Source organism: Carettochelys insculpta, chromosome 1 (assembly GCF_033958435.1).
Source record: "Carettochelys insculpta isolate YL-2023 chromosome 1, ASM3395843v1, whole genome shotgun sequence".
Lineage (NCBI taxonomy): Eukaryota > Metazoa > Chordata > Testudines > Carettochelyidae > Carettochelys > Carettochelys insculpta.
The window spans coordinates 56,299,273-56,322,465 of record NC_134137.1 but is presented as its reverse complement, the minus strand read 5'-3'; the positions used below and the strand labels follow the sequence as shown (position 1 = coordinate 56,322,465).

General features: G+C 45.3%; 1 protein-coding gene across 5 annotated transcripts in view; it reads left to right on the top strand.

Moving 5' to 3' along the window:
• Window positions 1-23,193, top strand: part of CCDC169 (coiled-coil domain containing 169) — an 86,582-nt gene that overhangs the window by 16,958 nt on the left and 46,431 nt on the right. Inside the window, exons 5-6 of one of the 5 annotated variants that reach the window (XR_012644338.1) lie at window positions 4,679-4,750; window positions 5,799-6,075. The exons of 3 other annotated variants lie outside the window; for them this stretch is intronic. Coding sequence is in view for 1 of the 2 variants with exons in the window: in XM_074986654.1 (XP_074842755.1) it covers window positions 4,679-4,750; window positions 5,799-6,185 (459 nt within the window). In the remaining variant the exon portion in view is untranslated. Of the gene's footprint in view, window positions 1-4,678; window positions 4,751-5,798; window positions 6,606-23,193 lie in introns of those variants that run through there. One more of the 5 variants, XM_074986654.1, reaches the window with a different exon arrangement.

Sequence of the window (23,193 nt, the reverse complement as noted above, 5' to 3'; positions counted from 1 at the left end):
ATACCAAATCAAACTTTTGAATGATGGACAAGGAAGCACACTGGCTTTTCTATGCCAGAAATTAAAATAATTTCTTTCAAAGTTCAGTACCATTGGCTGTATGGAACTGGAAGCTTACTTAGAAATTGTTCCTTGCTTTAGAAAACGTGTAGTTCATTCATGTTTAAACACACAGGGATTATTTTCTTGATCTCATTTTGACTGGAAATCCTCCATTTGTTTGTATCCAAAAGTGATTGTGGTGTCACCCCATCAAATAGCATAATCATATGGACGTGATGGTGCTACCATGTACCTCTTTGTAAGAGGACATCTGAAAATCATTTCTATATGTTGAGGTTGAATAATAAAAAGCTCTGAAATGGGAGCAGCACAAAGAACTTCTATATCCAAGTACCCTTTGTGCCAAGCTGTACTGTAATTCAGCAATAATTATGAAGAGATTGAAATGCAGTCCCCTTGAAATCTAGCCCAGTGTGAATTTTGCTTTCTATTGTAAAATAAACCAGCTAACATTTGTTCACTTTTTTCATTAAGCAATATTATGTGAAATATATATAGGCTGTGTCCTAAATATAACGTCCCAGGATAGGAGAGAACTCTTCAGCTTTTCTTCTTTCCTTATAGTTACTGCAAGAAAGACTCCCTCGATAGAGGCTTTATTATGCAAATAGAGGAAGACATACTGCAGAACCAGTTCAGAAGAACACACTTCAGATAGCATTGCCTTAGCAACGCTCTATTTAAGATTAGCTGAGGAACCAGGGTTTCTATTCTTAATCCCTGTGTTCAGAGTTGCTCAGAATAATGTTTTGAGAAAATGCTGAAATTATTGTTCAGGCATTTGCTTTGATTATAATGAAAATGCTGGATATGCAGCTTAGCAACATGCAGGCTATCTCTTTGCCTTTCGAGGTCTTTGCAATTGATGTTTACACCACAAGCAAAATGTGAGCAATGGTGTCACGTTGGAAAAGAAGCCAAAAACAACACAGACTGGGTATCTGGACTGGAGGAAGATGTATGTGAGAATTGCCGTGATTTGTTGAAGGCTTCTCTGTGCTTGTGTGAGGAGAGGCATCAGCACTTTGCCAAGATGGAGAAAATGTTGGCAATTCGCTTAGCAGCACTTAGCAATTCATCTTTAACTGAACTTCACTGACCTTGTTTAAGTATCTTATATGGCTTTGTGAAAACGGTGTCTGGGTTCCCTTCCCTCTGCAGACTTCAATATCAGCTAGGAAAAGAACTTGCACTAATTCCTGAGATGTCCCTGAGACAGTTTCAGAAGACAGCAAGCCAGTCCCTGGTTTCAAAAAGATGGAAAAATACTTTGCTAGATTTCTTCAACACATCTTATGTGGCCAGGTTGGTTTGGCTTCCCTGCCTTGTTGCCATCCTGGTATGGGATATTCTTCTTCTATCTTTGGTCACACTAGGTGATTGCTTTCCTTAAATCTTCTTGTGATCTGCAGTGGCACAGGTGACAGCTACTTTTTTGTCAGTAAGGCAATAGAAGCTGAGGAGAACCCTGCTGCCAGCCACCCTTGTGCCCATGTAACTAGGGTTTATAGGTCGTCTGTTTCTTAGTTTATGGTTGGTCAGAAATGCTGATTAGTCTTTAGCACTGCTTGATTTGACTCAGGAAAGAGGGTGTTCCTTGGAAGTTGTTGTTTATAGAGAACCTGAACCAAACAGATGGACCCAGCAGAGTTCTTGTAGCCTTTCATAATCTTATTTGTTAATATAGCTTTAACGTGGATTATTATATAAGCCACAAGATGGCACTTGGTATTTAAATTGGCATACTTTCCCTGGATTCAGCTGCACTGAAGCCTTTACAGTATTCAGTGCACAAAACCTCATGTATACAGTGTATGCAAAAATATGCTTTGCCAAAGAACCTTATTATTTCATTTAGTCTCAGTAATCGTTACAGTATGAAATTAGTTACAGTTTATCAACAGAGCTAAAATGGACTTCAATTTCAGTAACATGAAATATACATTATTTTTGCACTAGGTGTTAGATTTAATTATTTCAGCTCATAGACATATCTCCTGATGTTGGAAGTAAGAGAGTTTATTATCTGGATGCAGCAACATGTGATTTCAAATGACAAGTAGAACGGAGTTTCATGGTTTTCTTTACATGCCGAACAAATGTATTGGGTTTGTAAGCTAAGCAGTAGAGGAAGATTGAAGAGGATTAGGACTGGAGTGAATTGCCACTAGACCAATAGTGCAAGTCAGTCTGTAGTAAAAGACAGTTTGCTACTGTTGACAATGTCATCTATTTGTCACCATGGATATAGAGGAATGATTGAGGGTAATTGTCATCCGCAATGCTAGTGGCAGCACTACACTGAAAAATCTAGTGTGAGAACAGAGCATGTGGGTGGTTTTAAAATCCAGCTGCAGTACAAATCTGTATAATTTCCTTTGCTGGCAGGTGTTACATCAACAGCATACTTTAGAGAGAATAAAAAAAGAAAAATATGGGGATGAATTCAGGAGAGGTTAATTTGTGGGAGGTTCCATTTCCTTTGATGCTTTGGATATTTGTTGCTGTTGGAAACTAGGCTTGATGTATCATTGGACTCGCAGCATATTTGCTAGTGAGAAATTCAGTTATGTAAAGAAGTCTTTCAAGGTGGTATAATATTGCAGCATAGTTTTTAGCCTGTCAGCTCATCATAGTGGCTTGACATAAGCAGTTTAATGAAAACGAAAAGTCTTAAATCCCTTAGTCATCTTATGTCTCCTTTCCAGGAATACATTGTCCAACTATTCAAGGTTTAGCAGAGAAGCTGTTAATAAACTTTAACTTACAAGAATGACAGCATTTAATTAAACCAATTTCATCAATAAAGTTATCCTGACTTTTTCAGGATATATATCAGAATTGATCCTACCCATTCAAAACTGAGGCTTGGTAATAGGATATTCACAGATCAGTGCTGGATAAAGGAGGGAGACAGAGAGAGAATAGTATGGAGGCTGCTTTGGTGCACCCCCTGTGGTCAGTGGTGACGCCACAGGTGAGTCCCTGCCTCAGTTTCCTTTTTTGGGCTATCAGTAAGTTAAGAAGTCTTGCATATAGTGAGCATCACCCTTTCCATTTTAACCAAAGTCTATACACAGCATGAAAATTAATGTAAGAGTAGCCAGCCTGGATTGGACCAATGGTTCATCTAGCTCGATATTCTATTTTCCAAAAATGGTATGGAATGGGAATTCAGTGGGAATGAACAGAACAGTGGAATTCTCAAGTAATCCATTCCCTGTCATACAGTCCCAGCTTTTCACAGTCAGAGGCTTAGGTATACCTGTGGCGTGGGATTGCATGCCTAATGACCTCGATCATTGATGAACCTCTCTCCCATGAACTTATCTAATTCTTTTTTTTTAACTCAGTTACAGTTTTGGCCTTCACAGCGTTCCTTGGCAATGTCTTCCCCAAGTTGTCTTGTTTTGTTTTTGTTTTAAATATGCAGCCTTTATCCTTGTTTTGTTTTAAATCTGCTGCCTATTATTTTTATAGGATGGTAGCCGCTTCTTATGGTATGTGAAAAAGTAATAACACTTCCTTATTCACTTTCTCGACATCATTATAATTGTATAGATATTTCTCAGTCATCTTTTTCTTAGGTGAACTGTCTCAGTAGTTTTAAACTCTCTGAGTGCGTCCACACTAGCCAGCTACTTCGAAGTGGCTGGCACAATATCGAAATAGCACGTGTCACATCTACACGCACCGTGCGCTATTTCGATGTTGAAATCGACGTTAAGCGGTGAGACGTTGAAATCGCTATTCCTGTCCGAAGATGGGAATAGCACCCTACTTGGACGTTCCGTGTCGAAGTAGGGCATGTGTAGATGATCTGCATCCCGCAACATTGAAATAGTGGGGTCCTCCATGGTGGCCATCAGCTGAGGGGTTGAGAGACGCTCTGTCCGGCCCCTGCAGGGCTCTATGGTCGCGTGAAGCAGCCCCTTGCCCAGGGCTTCTGGCTGCTGCTGCTACTTCTGTTGCAGCTGGGGGCCCATGCTGTATGCACGGGGTCTGCAACTGGTTGTCGCCTCTGTGGACCTCATGCTGTGCAGGCCGAGTGTGTCTGGGAGGGGCCCTTTAAGTCAGCGGCTTGCTGTTGCCCCAGAAGGGCTAGTCCAGCCTGTGACCCCATCCACAGGCTTTGGTGGCCCCTTATTTTGACGGAGAGTGCTTGTGTGTGTGGACGCTCCGCATTTCCTTCCAGGGTGGCTCCTTTCGACATTCCCTGTCGCTACTTCGATGTTGAACATCAGTGGCACCAGCCCTGGAGGATGTGTAGATGATATGCATCGAAGTAGCCTATTTTGATGTTCTTACTTCAAAATAGGCTACTTCAATGTAGTGTGCTAGTGTAGATGTAGCCTCTATGTATGTAAGCTGTTCCATAACCTTAATTTTTGTTGCCTTTCTCGAGACCTCTTCTGTTTACAGTATATTTTTGAGATGGGGCAACCAGAAATGCACAGAATATTCAAAATGTGGGTGTAGCATAGATTTATATAGTGTAATATGTCGTCAGAAGTCACCATTGTGGTGTCTTAACAGATATCTTGCTCTGTCCAGTGATGATAACCATTAGGCTCTGTGCATGTGCTCCCCTGTGTGTTTCTCTTGCTCTGCACAGGTAGTCAGCACAGCAGATTCTGAGGGTACATCTATACTACAGCGATCTGTCAAGAGAAGCTACTGTCAGAAGGTATCTTCCAACAACACTTTAGCCAACAGATCATGCCCACACAGCAAAGCAGATCTGTTGATCCGATCAGTTGACAGAGAGTGGCCAGACTGCTTGGCCACTTTCTCAACAGAGTGGACCCCAGAACCGCATCAGACAGGGTCACGTGGCCAACAAGCCCTTCTGGGAGCTCCAGCGAGGTGTGCCCTTAAAGGCCCACTGCCACGTTTCCCACTCATACTGAGACTTGCCTACATCACTGAGGGACAGCATAGCTTGTGCAGGGCTCACATGCTTGCTGAGAGAGACTTTGTGCTCTCCAGTTAGCCATGGCGCCAGAGTAGCCCCTGGGGGGCTTGCATGGGTCCCACACACGGGCACTGCAGCTTTTGCTGCACCTCATCCCAGCCACCCTCCTCTTCCTCTGGAGGGGATTAAGAGGGCATCGGCTTTGAGGTGCGCACCCGGGCTGCTGCACAGGCCCACTTGCATGTCCACCCTTTGGGTGCTCAGGTGAGTCTGGAGGTACACCACCAGTTCGTGATGGGGCAGTGCGACAACCAGCAGTGGCTCCAGAATTTCTGCATGCCGAAGGACACATTTCTGGAGCTCTGTGCCTTGCTCGCCCCCACCCTCCAGAGACAGGACTCCCAGCTACAATCTGCCATCCCTGTGGAGAAGTGGGTCACTGTCACCTTATGGAATCTTGTCACCACTAATAGCTACTTCTTTGTTGGGAAGCAGTTTGGTGTGAGCAGGTCTACCGTCAGGGCTGTCCTTATACAGGTAAGGCGCTCTGGAGCTGCAGGTCCTGCAGGGTGGGGGGGGGTAGTGTCCCCCCCACAAAATGAGACCCTTGGGGACTGGGGTCAGGGTGGGGGTGGGGAGTTCCCAGCGGACCGTGCTGTTCCATCCTCTCACAGACCAGCTGCTGGAGGAGCGGCCTCACAAGGGGACTTCTGGAGAGCTCAGAGACAAAGCGGGGTTGGGGGGGTGGGTCAGGGGAGTTCCCAGCATCCAAGCGCTCCCTCTCTGTCCCTCACATGTGTTCGGGCCCTTCCCCTTGCAGGTTGACACAGCCATCAACACCATTCTGCTGTGGAGGATCATCTGTCTCACAGATTTGGATGCATTCATGGCTAGATTCACTGCCCTGGGGTTCCCAAACTGCTCTGGGGTGATGGACAGCACCCATATTCCCATCCGTGTCCTGGACTGCAGCACAGCACAGTACATCAACCGGAACGGGTATTACTTCATTGTGCTGCAGGCCCTGGTCAACCACTGTGGACAGTTCCTCGTTTATATCGGGTGGTCGAGTCGGGCACATGATGCGCAGGTGATTGGTAAGTCCAGCGTGGGCTGGAGAATGGAGGCAGGCACCTATTTCTCCTGCCGGGAGCTGGCAATTGGGGATGTGAACATACCACTGTGCATTGTGGGGGACACCACCTAACCCTCATTCCCAGGTTCATGAAGGCTTATGCCAAGTAGCTGGACCTGACCCAGGAACTCTTTAAAGCCTGTCTCAACTGGGCATGCATGCAAGCAGAGTGTGCCTTTGTCCCGCTGAAGGCAGGCGTTAGGTGCCGCCTCGCTTGGTTGGATGTTGGGGATCACAGTGTCCCCCAGGTTGTGGCAATGTGCCGTGCCCTCCACAACATTGTGGAGGGAAATGGGGAGGCTTTCCCACCAGGATTAGGAGTGGATGCCGGCCATTGCTACAAGCAGCTGGGCACAGCTTGGGTCTACCAGGCCCATCAGGATAGGCTGTGGATCTGGGAGGCCATGATGGAGAGCTTCTCCTGTAGCCCCCAAGTAACCCATTACAGGGCACCCTTCGGGCCTGCAGCCCTACTCTGTCCTCACCATGACCCCTTCCTTTGACTCTCTCATCCCCCCAAGCCCTTCCCTACTAAAGAGGGACAGGGAAGTGGTGAACCAGGAACTTATTACTGAACATAGAAAAAGTGTTAAAAATAAATGTTGTGAAAGGAAACTATTTATGCTGTGCAGTAGCAGGTAACTATATACAGTGACGGGGCGGGGGGGGAATCTGAACTTGATTGGGAGGACTTGGGATGGCGGGGGCATTAGTCCAGGGAAGGATGGGGGGCTGTGACCTAGTGCAGGAGCAGGACCCTGAGTGGCATTAGCCTCAGGATCCACTCCTGTTGCAGGTTTGGGGTGCCTATTGGGGCTGGTAACACAGGGAGTATGGCGTCAGTGGGGCTGCAACGGGGTCAGGCTCTGCAAGAGCAGCGGGGGGCCTTTGAGGGGGTGGCCAAGGCAGGAAGGGCATGGGGGGCGGAGGGGATGGCCATGGCCATCATCTACTGTAGTAGGGCCCCCATGCCTTTGAGGATGGGTGGCAGGGACAGGGTTGGGGTAAGGGCAGTGTGGGGAACAGGCGTGGAAGCTGCAGGTGGCTGGGCTAACTGATCCCACCAGGCGCTTGTGATGGCATCTAAGCAGGACATCAGTTGATCCCAAGCCTGCGTCTGCCACTCCAGGAGGTTAGTAAGCCTCCACAGGGCAGTGGTGTGGGCCCTCTGGAGGTTGTAAATTCCCCATTGGTGGCTCTTCTGGCTGTGGGCCCACCCTTGCCATGGTGGGGTGCAGTCTGGTGCTGGTCCTGGGCTGCCTGTCTCTGGTGCCGGGATGGGGCTGTCTGGCCCGGAGGGGGAGGTGGGGCTGGCCTGGTCCTTGAATGGTGCAGTTGTAAGGATAACAAGGAGGAGAGATGGTAAGTCATTCTTGTAACATAGCTCCTAAGGCCCATCCACCTCTGTGAGCACTAGCAGCAGCCACCACCGCCTGGGCCAAGGGATGGGGATGTCTGGGGAGCACTGGCACATGTGTCTTGCGGGTTGGGCCCTGCCAGTTGGGGATTGGGCTGACTGCTGCCCCCTCCCTTCCACTGAACAGGCTGACAGCCAAGGGGCTTGTCTGGCCACAGAGGGGTCCCTGTATGCAATCTGGTCAAGGGAGTGGCGGTGGAGCCTGGGGAGAAGCAGTGTGCTGCTGCCATGCTCTGAGCTTCCTTCCATGGAGTTTCTGGGGCTCACTGCACCTTTCAGAATGGCTGGGGACAAGGCATAGAGCTGTGCTTGCTGTGGACAGGAGCAGCTGGCCGGAGCCATGGAGGGCTCCTCTGTTGAGGGGGGGACCCCCAGAGTGTCCACACTTGTGTTCTGTCAACAGAGTCTGGCAAGAAAGGCATTTTGCCTCATGGGAGCAGACTGCTGTTGACAGAAGTGACATGTTCCATCAATTTACTGTCGGCAGAATGCCTTTGTAATGTGGATGCTCCACAAGCTTTGTCTACAAAAACTCTGTAGTGCAGACCGCCTGAGAGAATCCTCAAAGACCACAAAATCAGATGAGGGATGAAGGGACCAGACCAGGTTCATTGTGAATGAATCACAGTAATAGCACCTCATAGATTCTACAACAGTGGTTCCCAAACTTTTCAGCATTACGCTCTCCGTTCGATTTTTTGAGAAACCCTCACGCCTACCCGACCTCTCCTTTACCATCATCCAGTCCCCCTTTAACAAAAAATTCAATGTGTAATTTAAAATAAATGCAAAAATTTGATATAAAATGTTATTTAAAATGAAAAATAAGCACAAATAGTGTTTTTGGCCCCTCATGAGTGCCTGGTGCAGCCCCAGCTGGCCAGCTTCCTGAGCCCCATGCCAGCGACATGCTCACCTGAGACCTGCACTGCTGGAGCTTCTTTGCCCAAGCCCCACGCCACCTGGGTGAGCTGTCTGCCTGCCAGCTGCCTGAGCCCCACACTGCCAGGACCGGCTGCCCACCCCAGCCATGGGCCAGCCACCCAAGCTGTCTGCTCAAACCCCACAATGGCAAGGCCAGCTGCACACCCGCCATTCCAAGCTGCCAGAGTCCCACGTTGCTGGGGCCAGCCACCTGCCTGCCAGCTCAAGCCCCATGCTGTCAGGGCCAGCTGCCCAAGCCCTGTGCTGCTGGGGCCTGCCACCCACCTGCCAGTCTGAGCCTCCTGAGCCTTGCAATCCACCCACCTAAGCCCCTCCCATCCCACAAAGCCAGGCACCACCATTCCCCTGCTCTTATCCCATCCACCTCACCTGAGCCAGCACCCTCAGCCACCATCTTACCCCATCCCCCTCCTTCTCTTGCCCCCAACCCACACTCAACTTTGCAAGAGGCAGCTAGCTCCATGTGGGTCTTTGCCAGCTGCCTGCTTTTTATAACAGCTCTCCTGGGTCACCCACATAACATGGCAGGGGCTGAGAGCTGAAAACAAAGGCTGGCTCTTCCTTCAGGTGGGGGGATAGATTGACTTGCGCTCTCTCTGGAATTTCTTCAGGCCCCACCCAGGGGGTCAATACCCCCTAGTTTGTGAAACCGTATTCTACAAAGATACTAAGAATGTGTGCCTGTGACAAAGGACTGCTCTTAGTCTGTGGCAGTATCTCCACTGCCCCGTAGGCTGGACGAGGACAGCTCCGCTAACATGCATCTTTTATACACAGATACAAAAATTTACACAATTCCTGATGTATCAGGTTGCCAAGCTCTAATGTACATAGATACCACCTGTTACCTTCTCAATGACGGTTTGATGAAAGCATTGCTATCCACTGTGCTCAACCCTATCTTGATACCAAGGTGCCTCCTAATGAGGTGTTCTGTCACCACTCCTCTGGAATGTGTTTATGGCCTGTGTGTAGCACCTCAGGTATGAGTCTTACAGCAATATCAGCTCTGTTCTTCTTCGAGTGATGTCCCCATGGGTGCTGCACTGTAGGCACTGGGCTCGTCTCAGTGCCACGGATTGGAGACTCTTCAGATCTGTATGTGGATGGTCTGCGCATGCATGGTTGCTGCATCACTCCATTCATGCTCTTTTGACCATACACACAGTCTGGCTCAAACCTGTTACTCTCAACCACCCCAGGCTGCAGATGGAGCTACCTGCCTCTCCTCATCTTTGACATGAGACTTGAATCCTTCTGTTCTCTTCTTTCTCAGTGCTAGTTTTCTCTTTTTCTCTTTTGTTACTTGTTCATCTAAAAAAAAGTTAAAGTTTAAAGTGTGAGTGAGAAGACTGAGTTCAGGTTTGTTCCCTATTGTTCTCCTTTGACACTGTTGATTGTTCTTAGGAGTTGTTGGTGAATAGGGCTTCAGGTGAGTTGCTTACCATGCCTGGCTCACAAGGTTTGAAAACATGTGACCAGTGCCGCAAAGCAGTGTCTGCCTCAGACATCCTCTCTTTGTGGATAAGGTGCCTGGGGGAGGGTCATATTCCCCAGAAGTGTCTGCATTGTACGAAGCTGACGGCTGGTGTGTGGAGAGGTAAGGCTCCTCAGCCTACTGATGAAGACACTAAGATCTTTGGAACAGTCCATGCATAAGCTCAGGGCTTAGTCCTCTATAGCTGATCCATCCAAAAAATCTAAGAGTTCACCAGTCAGATCTCTGCCTGCTACTTTGCAGAGCAGACCTGATGTAGTCATTAAGTCCGGCATCTCTGGCACCCCCTCTTCATACTCTTAGGCGGCTGTGACTTCCCAAACTTCAAAATCTGCACTGACAGCACCAAAGTCTTCGGGCCGAAACATTCAGAGTAGAGGGTGCTGATGTCAACTTCTTTGAAATGCCTGGTTCCGAGTGTACCGACACCAACTGCGGCACCGACCACATGGGCGCTGGTGATATCTCGACCTTGTTCTCTGTAACCACAAGTGCGGACTCCAGTAGCACTGGAGGCTCCGCAAGACCCAGCATCAAAGAAGGCACCGGTTAAATCTTAGCACTGTAGTCTTACTCCACAGCCTCCATCACTTACTTTTTCACCGGCACCATCTTCATCTCCACCAATACTGGCAACAAGATAGCCAACTCTGCACGCAGGCGGATCAGAAAGATGCAGCCCTCCTTATTATGAATTTCGCAGGCTGCCTTCACCTTTCTTAACTCCTCCAAGAGATGAGAGCCATTTTCATTGCAGACACCTCTCACCTCTGTCACCTTCCTCTAGGATGTCTTGCCAATCCTTTTTCTTCTCACTGCAGAGACCCTCCCTGGGACTTTGGCAGACATTCTTATGGGTCAGAAGAGTCGCCCAATTCCAGTAGCTACCAATACCATGATAATCATCAGTATTATTCTAATTGATGCTACTCCCCTCAACAAGGGTGTCATGACCCTTCTCGATCAAGGATCTGCTCCACTGCTGGCTAAACATCTCCTCGGCTCTTGCCTTTTCCAGCCCCATCCCCACCACTGCAATCCCCATCGCCTCAACGTTTAGAGTTGGAGATGGCTCCAAAATCTGATGTAGTGGAGCAGCAGCCTGATGCCTCTTCTACTGATCAATCATCCTCATCACTGGATGAAGTTGTCATACCAGGGGACGTGCAAATTACCAAGGTGCAGGAAAAATTTCACTGGCTTCTAAAGAACTTGCAACCTTCATAGTCTTCAAAAATAGCCATTCCCTTGAATGAAGCCATTCTGGAGGCAGCTGACAATATATGGCAAACCTCTGCTTCAGCTCCTCTTACTAACAAAAGACTGGATAAAAAGTACTTCATGCTCCCAAAGGGGATGGAATTCTTATTTACTCATCTACAACCCAATTCACTGGTAGCAGATGCCATGCTGCATAGATCATGCACACCCCAATTTAGAGGTGCTGCAGTAGACAAAGATGTCAAATGCCTAGACGTCTTTGAAAGAAAGTTTTATACTGTGGCAACCCTGTTGCTACACATAGCAAGCTGGGTGGCTCATTTGTCCAGCCATGACTTCAACAGCTACTCTAAGCTTATTCCTCTCATGGGCTGCTGCCGGAGTCCTAGAGGCCAATTCTCAAGTCAGTGGTTAAAGTTGGCTATGCCCCAGCCAGAACCCGTCCAGATAGCCCTGGATGTAGCACATACAGTGGCACAGGCCACTGCAGTAATAAGGCGGCATGCCTCATGTATTTTGTGAGCAGCTGCAATACCCAAGTAGCTGCAAACTAAAGTCTAAGACCTGCTCTTTGACAAAAATAAATTATCAGCAGAAAACACCAGTACAGTCCTTCACTCTAGTGAGGACTCTCGGACAATGCTGTGCATGTTGGGGATGTATACGCCTCCCTATATTGCCATCTTGCAGCAATTACAGCCTTTCAAGGACACACAGAGGTTTCTCAGTGTTTGCCCATCGAATTTACTAAAAGATTTCTGAAAAGGTTAACAAATATGTACCCTCCATGTAGACTGACCCCTTCCCTGTAGAGTCTTGATTTAGTACTCCAGGTATTGACAAGACTGCCATTTGAACCTCTGGCTACCACCTCTCCGCAACCGCTTACCATGAAGGTGGTCTTCCTCATCACCATTATTTCTGCCCATAGAGTCAGTGAAATATCAGCTCTCATGGAGGTACCTCCACATACCATCTTTACCAAGGAGAGGGTGACCCTGAAATATCATCCAGCATTCATTCCAAAAATTTGTTTGGACTTTCACATCAATGAACCAGTAGTCTTACCTGCTTTTTACCGTAAGTCACACTCATCAACACAGGAGGCATTACTACGTACCCTGGACATGCGCAAAGCACTCACTTTCTACATAGACCAGACAAAATGTATTTTCAGAGCGGCTACCTGGACGTCCTACTACACCTTTGTGAGGCAGCATGTGATCCAGAACCGATGGGCTGCAGACACGTCACTGGCTTCAGTGGTCCTTTCCACATCAGTTACATGGTGACTCCTTTTCCCTTCTCCTATCTGATGGGGAGCTGCTTGGCAGTCACCTACAGTGGAACACCCACAGGAACATCATTCAAAGAAGAAAGCGAAGTTACTCCCCTCGGTGCAATAACTGTCGTTCTTTGAGAGGTGTGTCCCCATGGGCGCTCCACTACCCCCCAACCCTCTCCTGCTGCAGAGCCTGTCTGGTTGGTTTGTTTTTCAGATTCCGGAACAGTGTCGAGGAATGTGTTTGAGCTGGACTGTGCGTGTGGTCAAAACAAAGCAAGTGGATCAACGCAGCAACTGCGCATGTGCGGACCAGCCAGATACAGCTTTGAAGAGTCTCTGTTCTGTGGCTCCAGGACGAGCCCAGCACCTACAGTGGAGCACCCACGAGGGGACACATCTCGAAGAACACCAGTTACTGCACCAAAGTGAGTAACTTTGTTTTCTTGTCAAGGTCTGTGATCGGGGCCTGCCTTGTACTCACGGTTTAGACCATTGTTGCGTAGGCCTGTGATACATGGGCTTATGTTTTTAGGCTCTCAACTACAGACTTATGATATATTCTGTTGTTAATGACTCCTAATATTGTTAGCCTTTTTCTTTTTTCTTTTTTTTTTTTTCCCCTGGACTGCTGCTGCACATTGGCTGTTTTCAGAGAATTATCAACAATGACCCCAAGATCTCTTTCTTGAATGGTAAAGCTAATTGGATCCCATTGTTTTGTATGTATAGTTAAGATTGTTTTCCAATGTGCAGTATTTATCAGTCTTGAAATTCATCTACCATTTTGCCACCTAGTTCCCCAATTTTGTCAGATCCCTTTGTAACTCTTTGCAGTCTGCTGTAGACTTACCTACCTTGAGTATTTTGTATCATCTACAAATTTTGCCACTTGACAGTTTGCCCCTTTTTCCAGGTCATTTTTGAATATATTGAACAGCATTGCTCCCAGAGGAAATAGCACCCCAGGTGAGCAACATCTTTGGTGCCTCACCTCCATTTGTTAAACTTTTGGGTACCTTATTTTTATTGTTTTTGTAGTCTATTTCATGACTTTGCACAATTTTTATGCATGATTTATTTAAGTAAAATGATGTATTTGTAAACTAGGATTTGTAAATCTGTTTTTACTTATTCTATATATAAGCAAACACAGACATTTTAATTTTAAGAATAACTGAAAGGTACTAAGATATGTATTAATGAGCCTGAAATTCGAAAAGCTGCGCTTATAACTCGCAACCCTGACTGGTAATAAGAGCAGAATCCTCAAACCTATCCATGCCATAGAAGAATTGTCCTTCAGTTCTGCATGGTAAATCAATTGGAGAGCTTGGACTGGAGAGTGCTTCCACTATGGTAAAATGTGACAGATGTCCAATTTGACACAGTGATCTTTATGTTTGACATCGGAACATTGCCCATGTGTCTGTGTCCAGGGAAAGTCTATACAATTGTTCGAGTGTTTTCTTGTCTGCCAGCAGCTTACACAGGTCAGACAAAGACCCCACTTCTTTTTTTGGTGTTTCATTTGTCCAAAACTTTCTTTGCTGGACATTAAAGCACTGTCAAGAAGTGTGCAAAAGTGTCTCCCTCTTTTCTTCTGAGCCTTCCATCACCTCAACTCTGCCCTCATAACCAAACTCTCTCTTCTTCCAGTGAAAGAGTTTCCCTGAAGAAAGTTTCAACTGCTAAGTTTTCTGCCATTTCTCTGCCACTAGTGACAACAACTTCAAATCCTCTTTTTCTGTTGGCCACAATGATGTCAAAGCAGCTTCTCAACTATGTAGTAGTATTCACAATGTCCATCAGCTGAGTTTGTAAGGCCTTGCTTACAACTTTTACTTGGAACAGGATATTATGCTAAACCACCAAAACTTTGAAGTTAGTGATTCACTTTGTCAGGCTTTGTGCCTTGTGTTGGATTGCAATCTCAACTTTACTCAGCTGAACCAATTCCATCAGGTTGTCATAAGCCTGCAGTAATGGAACTTCTTTACAAACTACTTAGTGTAGGTGCTCATGGGATGCCTGACACTGTCACATTTCCCAAGGAGCTCTACCAAACAGAAAATTTATTTTTATGTTCACTGAAAAACTTACTCAACAAGCCCCAGAAACCCAAATTATTTGCTGCAAGCAAGAAGGTAATTTAGATCAGATGCTTGAGTACAGTCCTCCAATGCTGTTTTTTTTAACATTAACAATGCATTGTGTATACATTTTGTGCATTTATTCTACTTGAATCTATCCATTTAGAGTTGGCTGTAAAATGCCTGGATGACTTTTCATGTTGCTTTATCATCCAGTAATTATACTTAGAAAGTGCAAGCAATGATTTGGCATTCTTATCCAATATTTTGCAACCTTGTCAGTTGATCCTGAGTAAACTAGCCAACACCTACTCAGTTTCTCACCATTCTCAAGCTCTCTTCACAGTGTGACTTTGAGAAGTGTTGCTTCTGCTCAGTTACTGGTAATGTCATATTCTCACTTTTGTCTGGCCTGTTCGTTCAAAATTGTACAGTTACTATCAACACAGTTTAGGATTGCTGGCCATAAAGCAGACTCTGATATATTGATTTGTGATGCAGTTTTCCTGACTGCTGTTTCTGTCATAATATGAGGCTGAATCTTTTTTTTTAATCATTTCCTCTCCTTTTGATGTAAACCAAATTTTTCTTTGTTGTTGTTCTTTTTAATGTGAGCCACATTCTTCTGTATCATCATCCTCCTTTGTGGCACCAGGAAAACTGGACAATTCTTTGACACTTTCCTCGCATCTCCACTTCTTATCTTCAGGTAAATCTGCTAATTTTTTAGTAATAGGACTTCCATCATTTATGCTTCGCTTCATAATTTCTTCAGTACTGGGACAGTCGCTACTGCCTAAAGCCTGCTCTGTGATGGTCTGTTTCATATATTTTCCCCAGTTTTCTCTTGCTGCAAATTAGATTACAATTTAATCTTTTGCTTCTTATACTGAGCTCCTGAAAGCGTCTTTGGTGGAATCTTTTATTTTCTAGAGAGGAAAATAGTATTATGGAGAGTAAAAGACTGCATTCAGCAGTCTTAGAAAGTCATCAGATCTGTACCAAACATGGTAAAAGAAACATCCATATTTCTTTTATATCATTGTATAGATAGGGGTTTGATGAATATATCCACTGTCTTATTAAATATGTCCTTTATTAATCACTACTTATATGCTGCAGGTCTTAAAATGCAAGTACACTTTCACAATTGCACAGTACAACAGGCTTCTCAATATCAGAGTTTGGCTGTCACATCACTTTGTTCTTATGGCTCAATTCAAACTCTGTTTTCTTCCTTTTTTGGGGGGCGGGGGGGATGGGGGGGCAGGGGAAGCTCCTCAGGTAATTGCCTGGATTGCTTGCTGCTAAATCCGATCCTAGTACAAAACCTGGAGATCTCAGTTGTTTACCTCTCTCAATTCTGAAAATTGACATTTATTCCTGTCCTTTATTTCCTGTCTCTTAACCAGTTACTGATTCATGCTTCTTTTAGTCTGTTGTTTAGCCACAGAGGCATTTCTTCTGGGTTCTCTTACTATTTTTTTTTCTTTTAATCTTGTATGTATGTTTAATTTGAACCAGTATGATGGTGTTTTAAAAAGCTTTCATGCAGCTTTCAGGCATTTCCCTTTCATGACTGTTCATTTTAAGTTCCATTTAACTAGCTTCATTTTTGTTTAGTTGCTGTATCTGAAGTTAATTGTTATTGTAGTAGGATTCTTTGGTATTCCCACCTCCGCGCCCCCGCCCCCACAGAAGAATGTTACCTTTAATTGCGTTATAGTTGCTATTACCGAGTGGTTCAGTTATATACACCTCTTTGACTAGATCCTGTGCTCCACTAAATCAAGAAATGGCTCTCTTGTGGGTTCCAGGCCTAGGTGCTCCAAGAAGCAGCCATTAATGATCAAATTAGCATTCATTCCAGTGTTCTAGCTAGCAATTTTAGTTGGTCCCTACCCAAGGCCCTCCACCTGTGCTCTTCACCAGTAAGGCCAACTTAGGCCAGCAAACTCCTCAGGACTCAGCCCTCCTGGCATCAGCTGGGGAAAGGTTCTATCCCTAGACTCTCAGCCGCTGCAAAGGTCAGACTACTCCAGCTGTTCACTAGTACAGTGTGTATTTCCCCAGTGATCTGGACTGCCTGCTGCTATGTGGCAAGATTCTTTTGCTGGAATCAAGCCTCTCTGTGGCTTTGCTCCTTGGGGAACTGAGACGAACGGGAACACCTTTCCTATTTCTCTTTGTCTGGCAATCTCTCTAATAAGTTCCTCTGTGAAGTACTCTTGTTCTGGGGCCTTGTAACTGAGTCCTGATAAGCCTGTATTTAGCCGCAGGTGTTACCTACCTAATTAGCTGCCATCCAGCTATATAAGCAATAAACTATCCACAGGTGGATCTGAGTTATTTTATTCTTAGTGTAGTATGTCACAGGAAGGCCAGGTTTCTGTCCCCTTTAGAGTGCTAGCTGTCCTGTGACAGAGGTTTCCCTGGGGCTGTAGTAGTTATTGAGGATTTTTGCTGAGAATTCTGTGCAGCCTCATTTCTCCTGTGTCTGTGTTCTTTGGGATGTTTTCCATGAGCTCTTCTCCCTTTGTGCTGTTTTACTGCTTTGTACAGAAAGCTGGTCATGGTCCTCAGTTACACTTCAATAAGTTCTTGCCCCTTCTGTCTCAGAGGCTATGTCTACACTTAAAAAAAAAATTCAAATTTATTAAAATCAATTTTATAATGTCGGTTTTTCTAAATTAGATTTTGAGTATCCTCACTTCCCACAGGGTCCCATCAAGTCTGACACATTGCTTCCACATGGAAATCACCAGACATCGACTTCTGCAGTAATGCATTGTGGGAACCTATCCCACAGTTCCCTCAGCCCTGCATTGTGAGCCAGGAGCATCAGCGATGTCAGTTTCCCAGGTCCAGCAGCTTGCGGGACCGGGAAACTGACTGCACAGCTGCCCTGGTCAATTTCCCAGCTCCGCTAGTACAGTAAACCCTCCATTTACTGGACTAATAGGGCTGTCCGTTTTTCCCCATAGTCCCTTAAATGTGAGGGTTTACTCCCCCTCCCCACAGGCTCCCCAGCCCCATCCCAACTTCTCCCCCAAAAAGTAACCTCCTGAAAACAACCCCCCCACAAAAAAACATCCAAAACCACTGCTGCCTCCCCCAGAAAACCCTCTTTAAAAAAACAAACAAACCTCTGTCACTCACCGGTCCCAGTGGAAAAGCTGCTGGAACCCACTGGCTGGGGGTGCCTGCAGGGTGGGTGTCTGGCCCTGCGTGCGGCTCGAGCAGCCCCGCGGCGGGGTGTCTGGCCTCTGCCACAGGAGTGCAGCAGCCTGGTCAGTTTCCCAGCTCCTGCTATTAGCGGGGAGCTGGGAGCCAGGTGTGGCACACACAGCTTTGTGGGATAGATAGGGGACACCTATGGAGGCTAATGAATTTGGTGTTAGGATATGGTGCTTCTACACTGGTCTTTAATCGAACTTCTCAATTCGAGCTTGATGCTATACCCGTCAGGTAACTGTGATATTATAATCTCAAGATTAGTCTCCCTAAATTGAGCTAATGGCATTTGCAGTGAAGACAGTCACCTGGTAATATCAAGCTAACTGCCTTAAATTTGAATTTATCTCATAGTGTAGACGCAGCCAGAGAGATTAATTGATGGTGAACCCCTTTCTCCCACCCCTCTCCCTCAAGGGGTTTGACTGGATTCAGCTTGCCTAGATTCTGATTTTATGCAGCTATACCTGTGGCTAGGTGCAACAGAGGTGTTGAAGGTAACTTATGATCTGTCCTAGCAGAGAGAGCTGTTGGAATACCTTGAAAGTTTCACTGGTTTAAATTTTCTCAAGACCATTTTCTGAAACATTGTTTCATCTCTTCCAATGTCTAGAGAAGTCTTGCATATCAGTAAACATGGGTACTCAATATCCGTTCCCTGCCTCATTTAATATCCAAAGTATGTGCTCAAGAAGAGCTCTGCAGCAAAACTTGCCTCATTCAATGCTTATTGTGTACAGGGCACATAAGTGCTAGGCCTAGCAAATAGTTCCATTTTGTGCAAGAAGGAAAATCTAGTTGTTGGAGTGCTAGCCTAGGACTTGGATTCAAGTTGCTTCTTCTCCATAGACTTTCTGTGTGGGCTTGAGCAAGTCACTTTGCATCTCTGGTTCTCTGCAGAAGGGGATAATAGTAATCCTCTATCTCACAGAAGTATTATGAAGATACATAAATTAGCGATTGCAAGGTGCTCAGATGCTATGGTGATGGTGATCATATAAATCCTTCAGATATATTATAGAACATTTTTCCTAGCCTATTTTTCTTGTAGAAAACCTAGGAAATAGGGTACTACAAGAGGTATTGGACCAAGCTAGATTTATACTAGGAAGTAGAAACATTTTTGAAAATGATTTTTAGCAAATTAGGTTGAGCCAGTATTGACAACAATTTATGACCATGCAGACGAGTCCAGTCTCTTCAGAACACACGTTACAAGAATCCAGAGTAGAGTGCCCAAAAGTAAGAAAATGCTCACATTATGTCCTCATCAAACCTTAATTTTGCAATGTTTACAGCTGGGAACTGAACTGTTGCAAATAACAGTGCAGTGTGTCAACACTTACCTCTCTGGTTTGGGTACAGTGTTCTGCACCAGATGCACTGCTGTCTGAACTACTCATTCCACAAGATCTTGAAATGATACTTTGTGGAAAATTGTGCAAGGCATTAGGACTACGTAAAGGAATTATGGGAGCAGGGGTCAGATTTTATAATTCACTGACAACAGCGATCTGTTTTGGCACCTGTGATAGATGGGAGGGCTACCACCCTTTTTTCTAAGACACCCCAGTTTTCATTTAAGTAAGTTGCCTGTAAAGAGTTGAATCTAGTGATAGTGGGTCCTGTGTCGGCAAGCAGCCTGGTGAGCAAATGGGTGGTGAGGGCTGTTGGGGTGAGAGGGGGAATTGAATTGAGGAAGTTAGCTGCTGGGTGAGTCCTTTGTGTGGCCAGAGGAGAGCTGATGGATTAAGTCTGGAACCAGGTTGGAGTTTTCAGTAATATCTATGCCTCAAGAGCAATCTTGGAATAACAGATATGTGAGTAGAAAGGAAATGTTTAGTCAGACATAGTCAGGTTTATTTAATTATTTTTTTAATTTTGGTTTTGGTGCAGGACTTCTCAGGCTAGCTGATGTAACACCCTGTACACTGTAATGTTCAAATTAAAATCCTAGGGAAGTAATTCCCTGTGTTTTAATCTACCTTTTTAGTTGCTCTGTAACACCTACCAATGAACTATACTTACCAAGCATGTTATCTTTGTTTTGTTAATAAAATCATTTTTTAAGACTATGATTTGGGTTCCTGTATCACAGAGGAGGTTCTATGTATATACGTGCCTAAGACTGAGAGGTCAGCTATCAGAGATTGCAGTTTTTTCTCTTTGTTTTCAAATGCTCTTGTAAGCGGGGGTTAAGAGGTTGGGGTTACCCAATAGGGAAATATGCCAAGTGTGTCATCCTGGGCTTTAAAAAGGGGTTTTCTCACCTGTGTGCAGGCAGCTACCTTCCCAGGTCAGGGAATCTGTGACATTTGGAAGTTTTTAAGCAGAAGCCTATAGAGGCAAGGTATTCTTGAGGTCTCTTGAGAGCCCCCACCTTCTGCACTCAGAGTGCCAGAGTAGGGAACCCAAAACTGAAACTGCGTGGACTTTCAGAGGATTTTCTGTTTGTTCAAAGAGCCAGATTTGTTCTTGAAAAAGCTAAAAATGCAAGGTTAGCTGTCTACAGAAGTTTGAAGGGGATGATAGTTTGTACTTCAGCAGAACACCAGAGATGACAGAATCCCTGGTCTTTATTTTGTGGCTCCTGGGGAGACGCTCCAGGAGAATCTTCTTACCGTGATGGTAACTGACTGGGCTCACTTGACATGAACCTATACTGAGTTTGCTGGTGGGAAGGTCAGCATAGGGCATGTTATTTGGTTTTGTCTGTCATATCAGGGGATGTGAGGAAAGGGTCCTGCGATATCTGTTGAATTAAGAAAAAGCAGTCCTGTAGCATGTCTCTTTCCAGGCTGTTTTTGTGTCTTCCCAAATTTGTTCCATGGTAGCATCTTCCAGGATAATGTTTGTGAGATGCGCATATCTGTTGGACAGCTCCACTTGGAAACCTGCTCTTGTCTCGAAACCCTTCAGGTGCTCTGTGTTGAATCTCAGTTCCAGCTTGGTCACTTTTGTGATGTACCTCTTGAGCTTAAACTTGAGTTTCATCGTGACCAGTTGGTGGTCTGAACCTACGTCTGCCCTTTTTCTAGCACAGACATCCTGCATTGATTTTCTGAAAGAACTGCTGATATAGACACTCTGATGAACCAGGTCTTTGCCCACGAAAGCTTATGCTCCAAAAAAATCTTAGTCTATAAGATACCACAGGACTTTGTGTTGTTTTTGCAGATACAGACTAACACAGCTACCCCTCTGATACTTGATATGGATGTGATCAATCTGGCTTTCTGACTGATGGTCCAGTGAAACTCAAGTGACCTTAAGGATCCTTTTGTGTGGAAAAACACTATCACCAAACCACTGAAGGAACAAAAGTCACTGAAGTGCTCTCCGTTTTCATTCATGTTACTGAGCCCTTTTTTTCCCATGGTCTGTTCTCCGCCTGTAGTTGTGCTTCCAATTTTTGCATTGATATCACCCATCAAAATCAAGATATCCTTCTTTCCTTCCTGGTTCACAACACTTCATTGTTTCTCATAGAAGTCTGTTTTACATGCCATAAACAGATGCCTGGGGTACACCCTTCATAGCAAATGGCAAGCCTGTGTCACAAGTGAGGAGCTTTGGAACAGAGCAGGAAAAGAATCTCTTTACGTTCAAATCAAGAGATAAAAGGGAGGTGGCTCTAGGCCTCGTTCTCAGAAAACCATCAGCCAGCATAGTCTGTCAAGCTTGCACATGGAACCCACAAGGAAAATGCAAAAGAGGAAGACCTCTGACAATGTGGAGAAGACCTGTTGAGATTGATGGACAACAACTGGGGTACTCCTGGGGAGTAAGGGCACTTTGAAGTACTGCAGCCACTTCAAAGTGCCCACAGCTACACGGCATGCTGGCACTTCAAAGTCTGACTCTTCAAAGTTGCTGCAGGGGAGAATTAGCCTAATGAAGTGCTGCATATTCACTGCAGTACTTCCTTAGTAATCTCCCTTCACCCTGATTACCATGCCTCCTTCGAAGTTGTGGGCGAGTGTAGATGGGCCCCTAGAGTTGACAAGAGCTCAGGCTTTTTTCTTTCTCTTCATTCTTCAATTCTGTGGTCTAATAATGAAGTAAAATATAGCACCAGTTGGATTTAGTCAGATTAACTCTTCATTCTGTCCTTTTCTTTCTGTCTCCAAATTGACTCTGTAGGGTCCTAGATGCTATAATAGGGAGAAGCTTGTAATATGCAACAGAATTTCAGCTAAATTGGTTTCACTGCCAAGTTTAATTTTAAAAAAGCAAAAACAGTGGCTTTTCATGTTTTCAATATATCTGTCATAATAGAAAACTAAAGTTATAAAAGCTCATCCATGGGTGACGCATTTTTGAAAGCCATGGCTCTCTTGTCAATTTGTTCTCAAAAATCAGCAGGAAGGGTTATTTCATCATGGTGGCAGCTTTTAATATCACTTCACTGGCCAAACCACTATAAACTCTTGACTCTAATGAAAATCATTCACAGGGAAAGCTTAATAGGACACAGCTTTATTGACATTACTGTACCCAAAAGATAGTCTTTGTCAATCTAAACCATTTGCCTGCTGTGAGACTATAATTCAAAGATTGGACAGACCAAAATTATGGGGAAATTACTTCCATATGTTGTCTATAACACTGCTTTTTACAGAGACCCTCTATGGACTCTCTATTTTCACATACTGGGAACCAGCTTTCTGGTAGAAGGTCATCTGAATTCTTTGTGGAAAACTGAGCTGTTGTTGCATCAATTATAGGTGATGGGGGCTTTACTGCACAGATCCTATCCCTTTCTATTCTTCTCTCTACATGCACGGCTGAGCTCAGATACTGATCTTCTCAAACCCTCAGACCTAACTGCTGCAAAGAGGGTACACTATCACAATGGCAGAGAAGATCTGTAGCATGTACTGTGCAGCCTGAGAAAAATGATTAGTATTATGCTAGTGAATAGAAGCCCCAGCAGGGACTGGGATCCCATGGGCTAGGCAGAAAACAATCCCTTCCCTGAAGTGTTTGCAGACTAAATAGGCCAGACAGTCAAAGGATGCCTAGGGAAACAGGCATCCAGGGGTGCTGGAACTATTTGTGTAGTGGGGCTGCTGAAAGCCATTGAACCAAACTGTAGATCTTGTATATAATGGAAGTCACTTCAAGCTAGGGGACGATGCAGCACCCCCTGAACCTCTAGTTCCAGGCCCTTTGGAGGCATGGAGCAGTGTGATGAAGTAAGTTGCCCATGCTCACACAGAAGGTCAGTGACAGAGTTTGGAACAGGAGCCTAGTCTTCTGAATCCTAATCCACAGCACTGCCCACTAGACTACGAAGTTGTGTCAGAATCCTTATTCCAGCTGAGAAAAGTGTAGCATAGAGTGAAAAAATAACATGAATGCCAGATAATCCAAGAGAGGTCAGACTA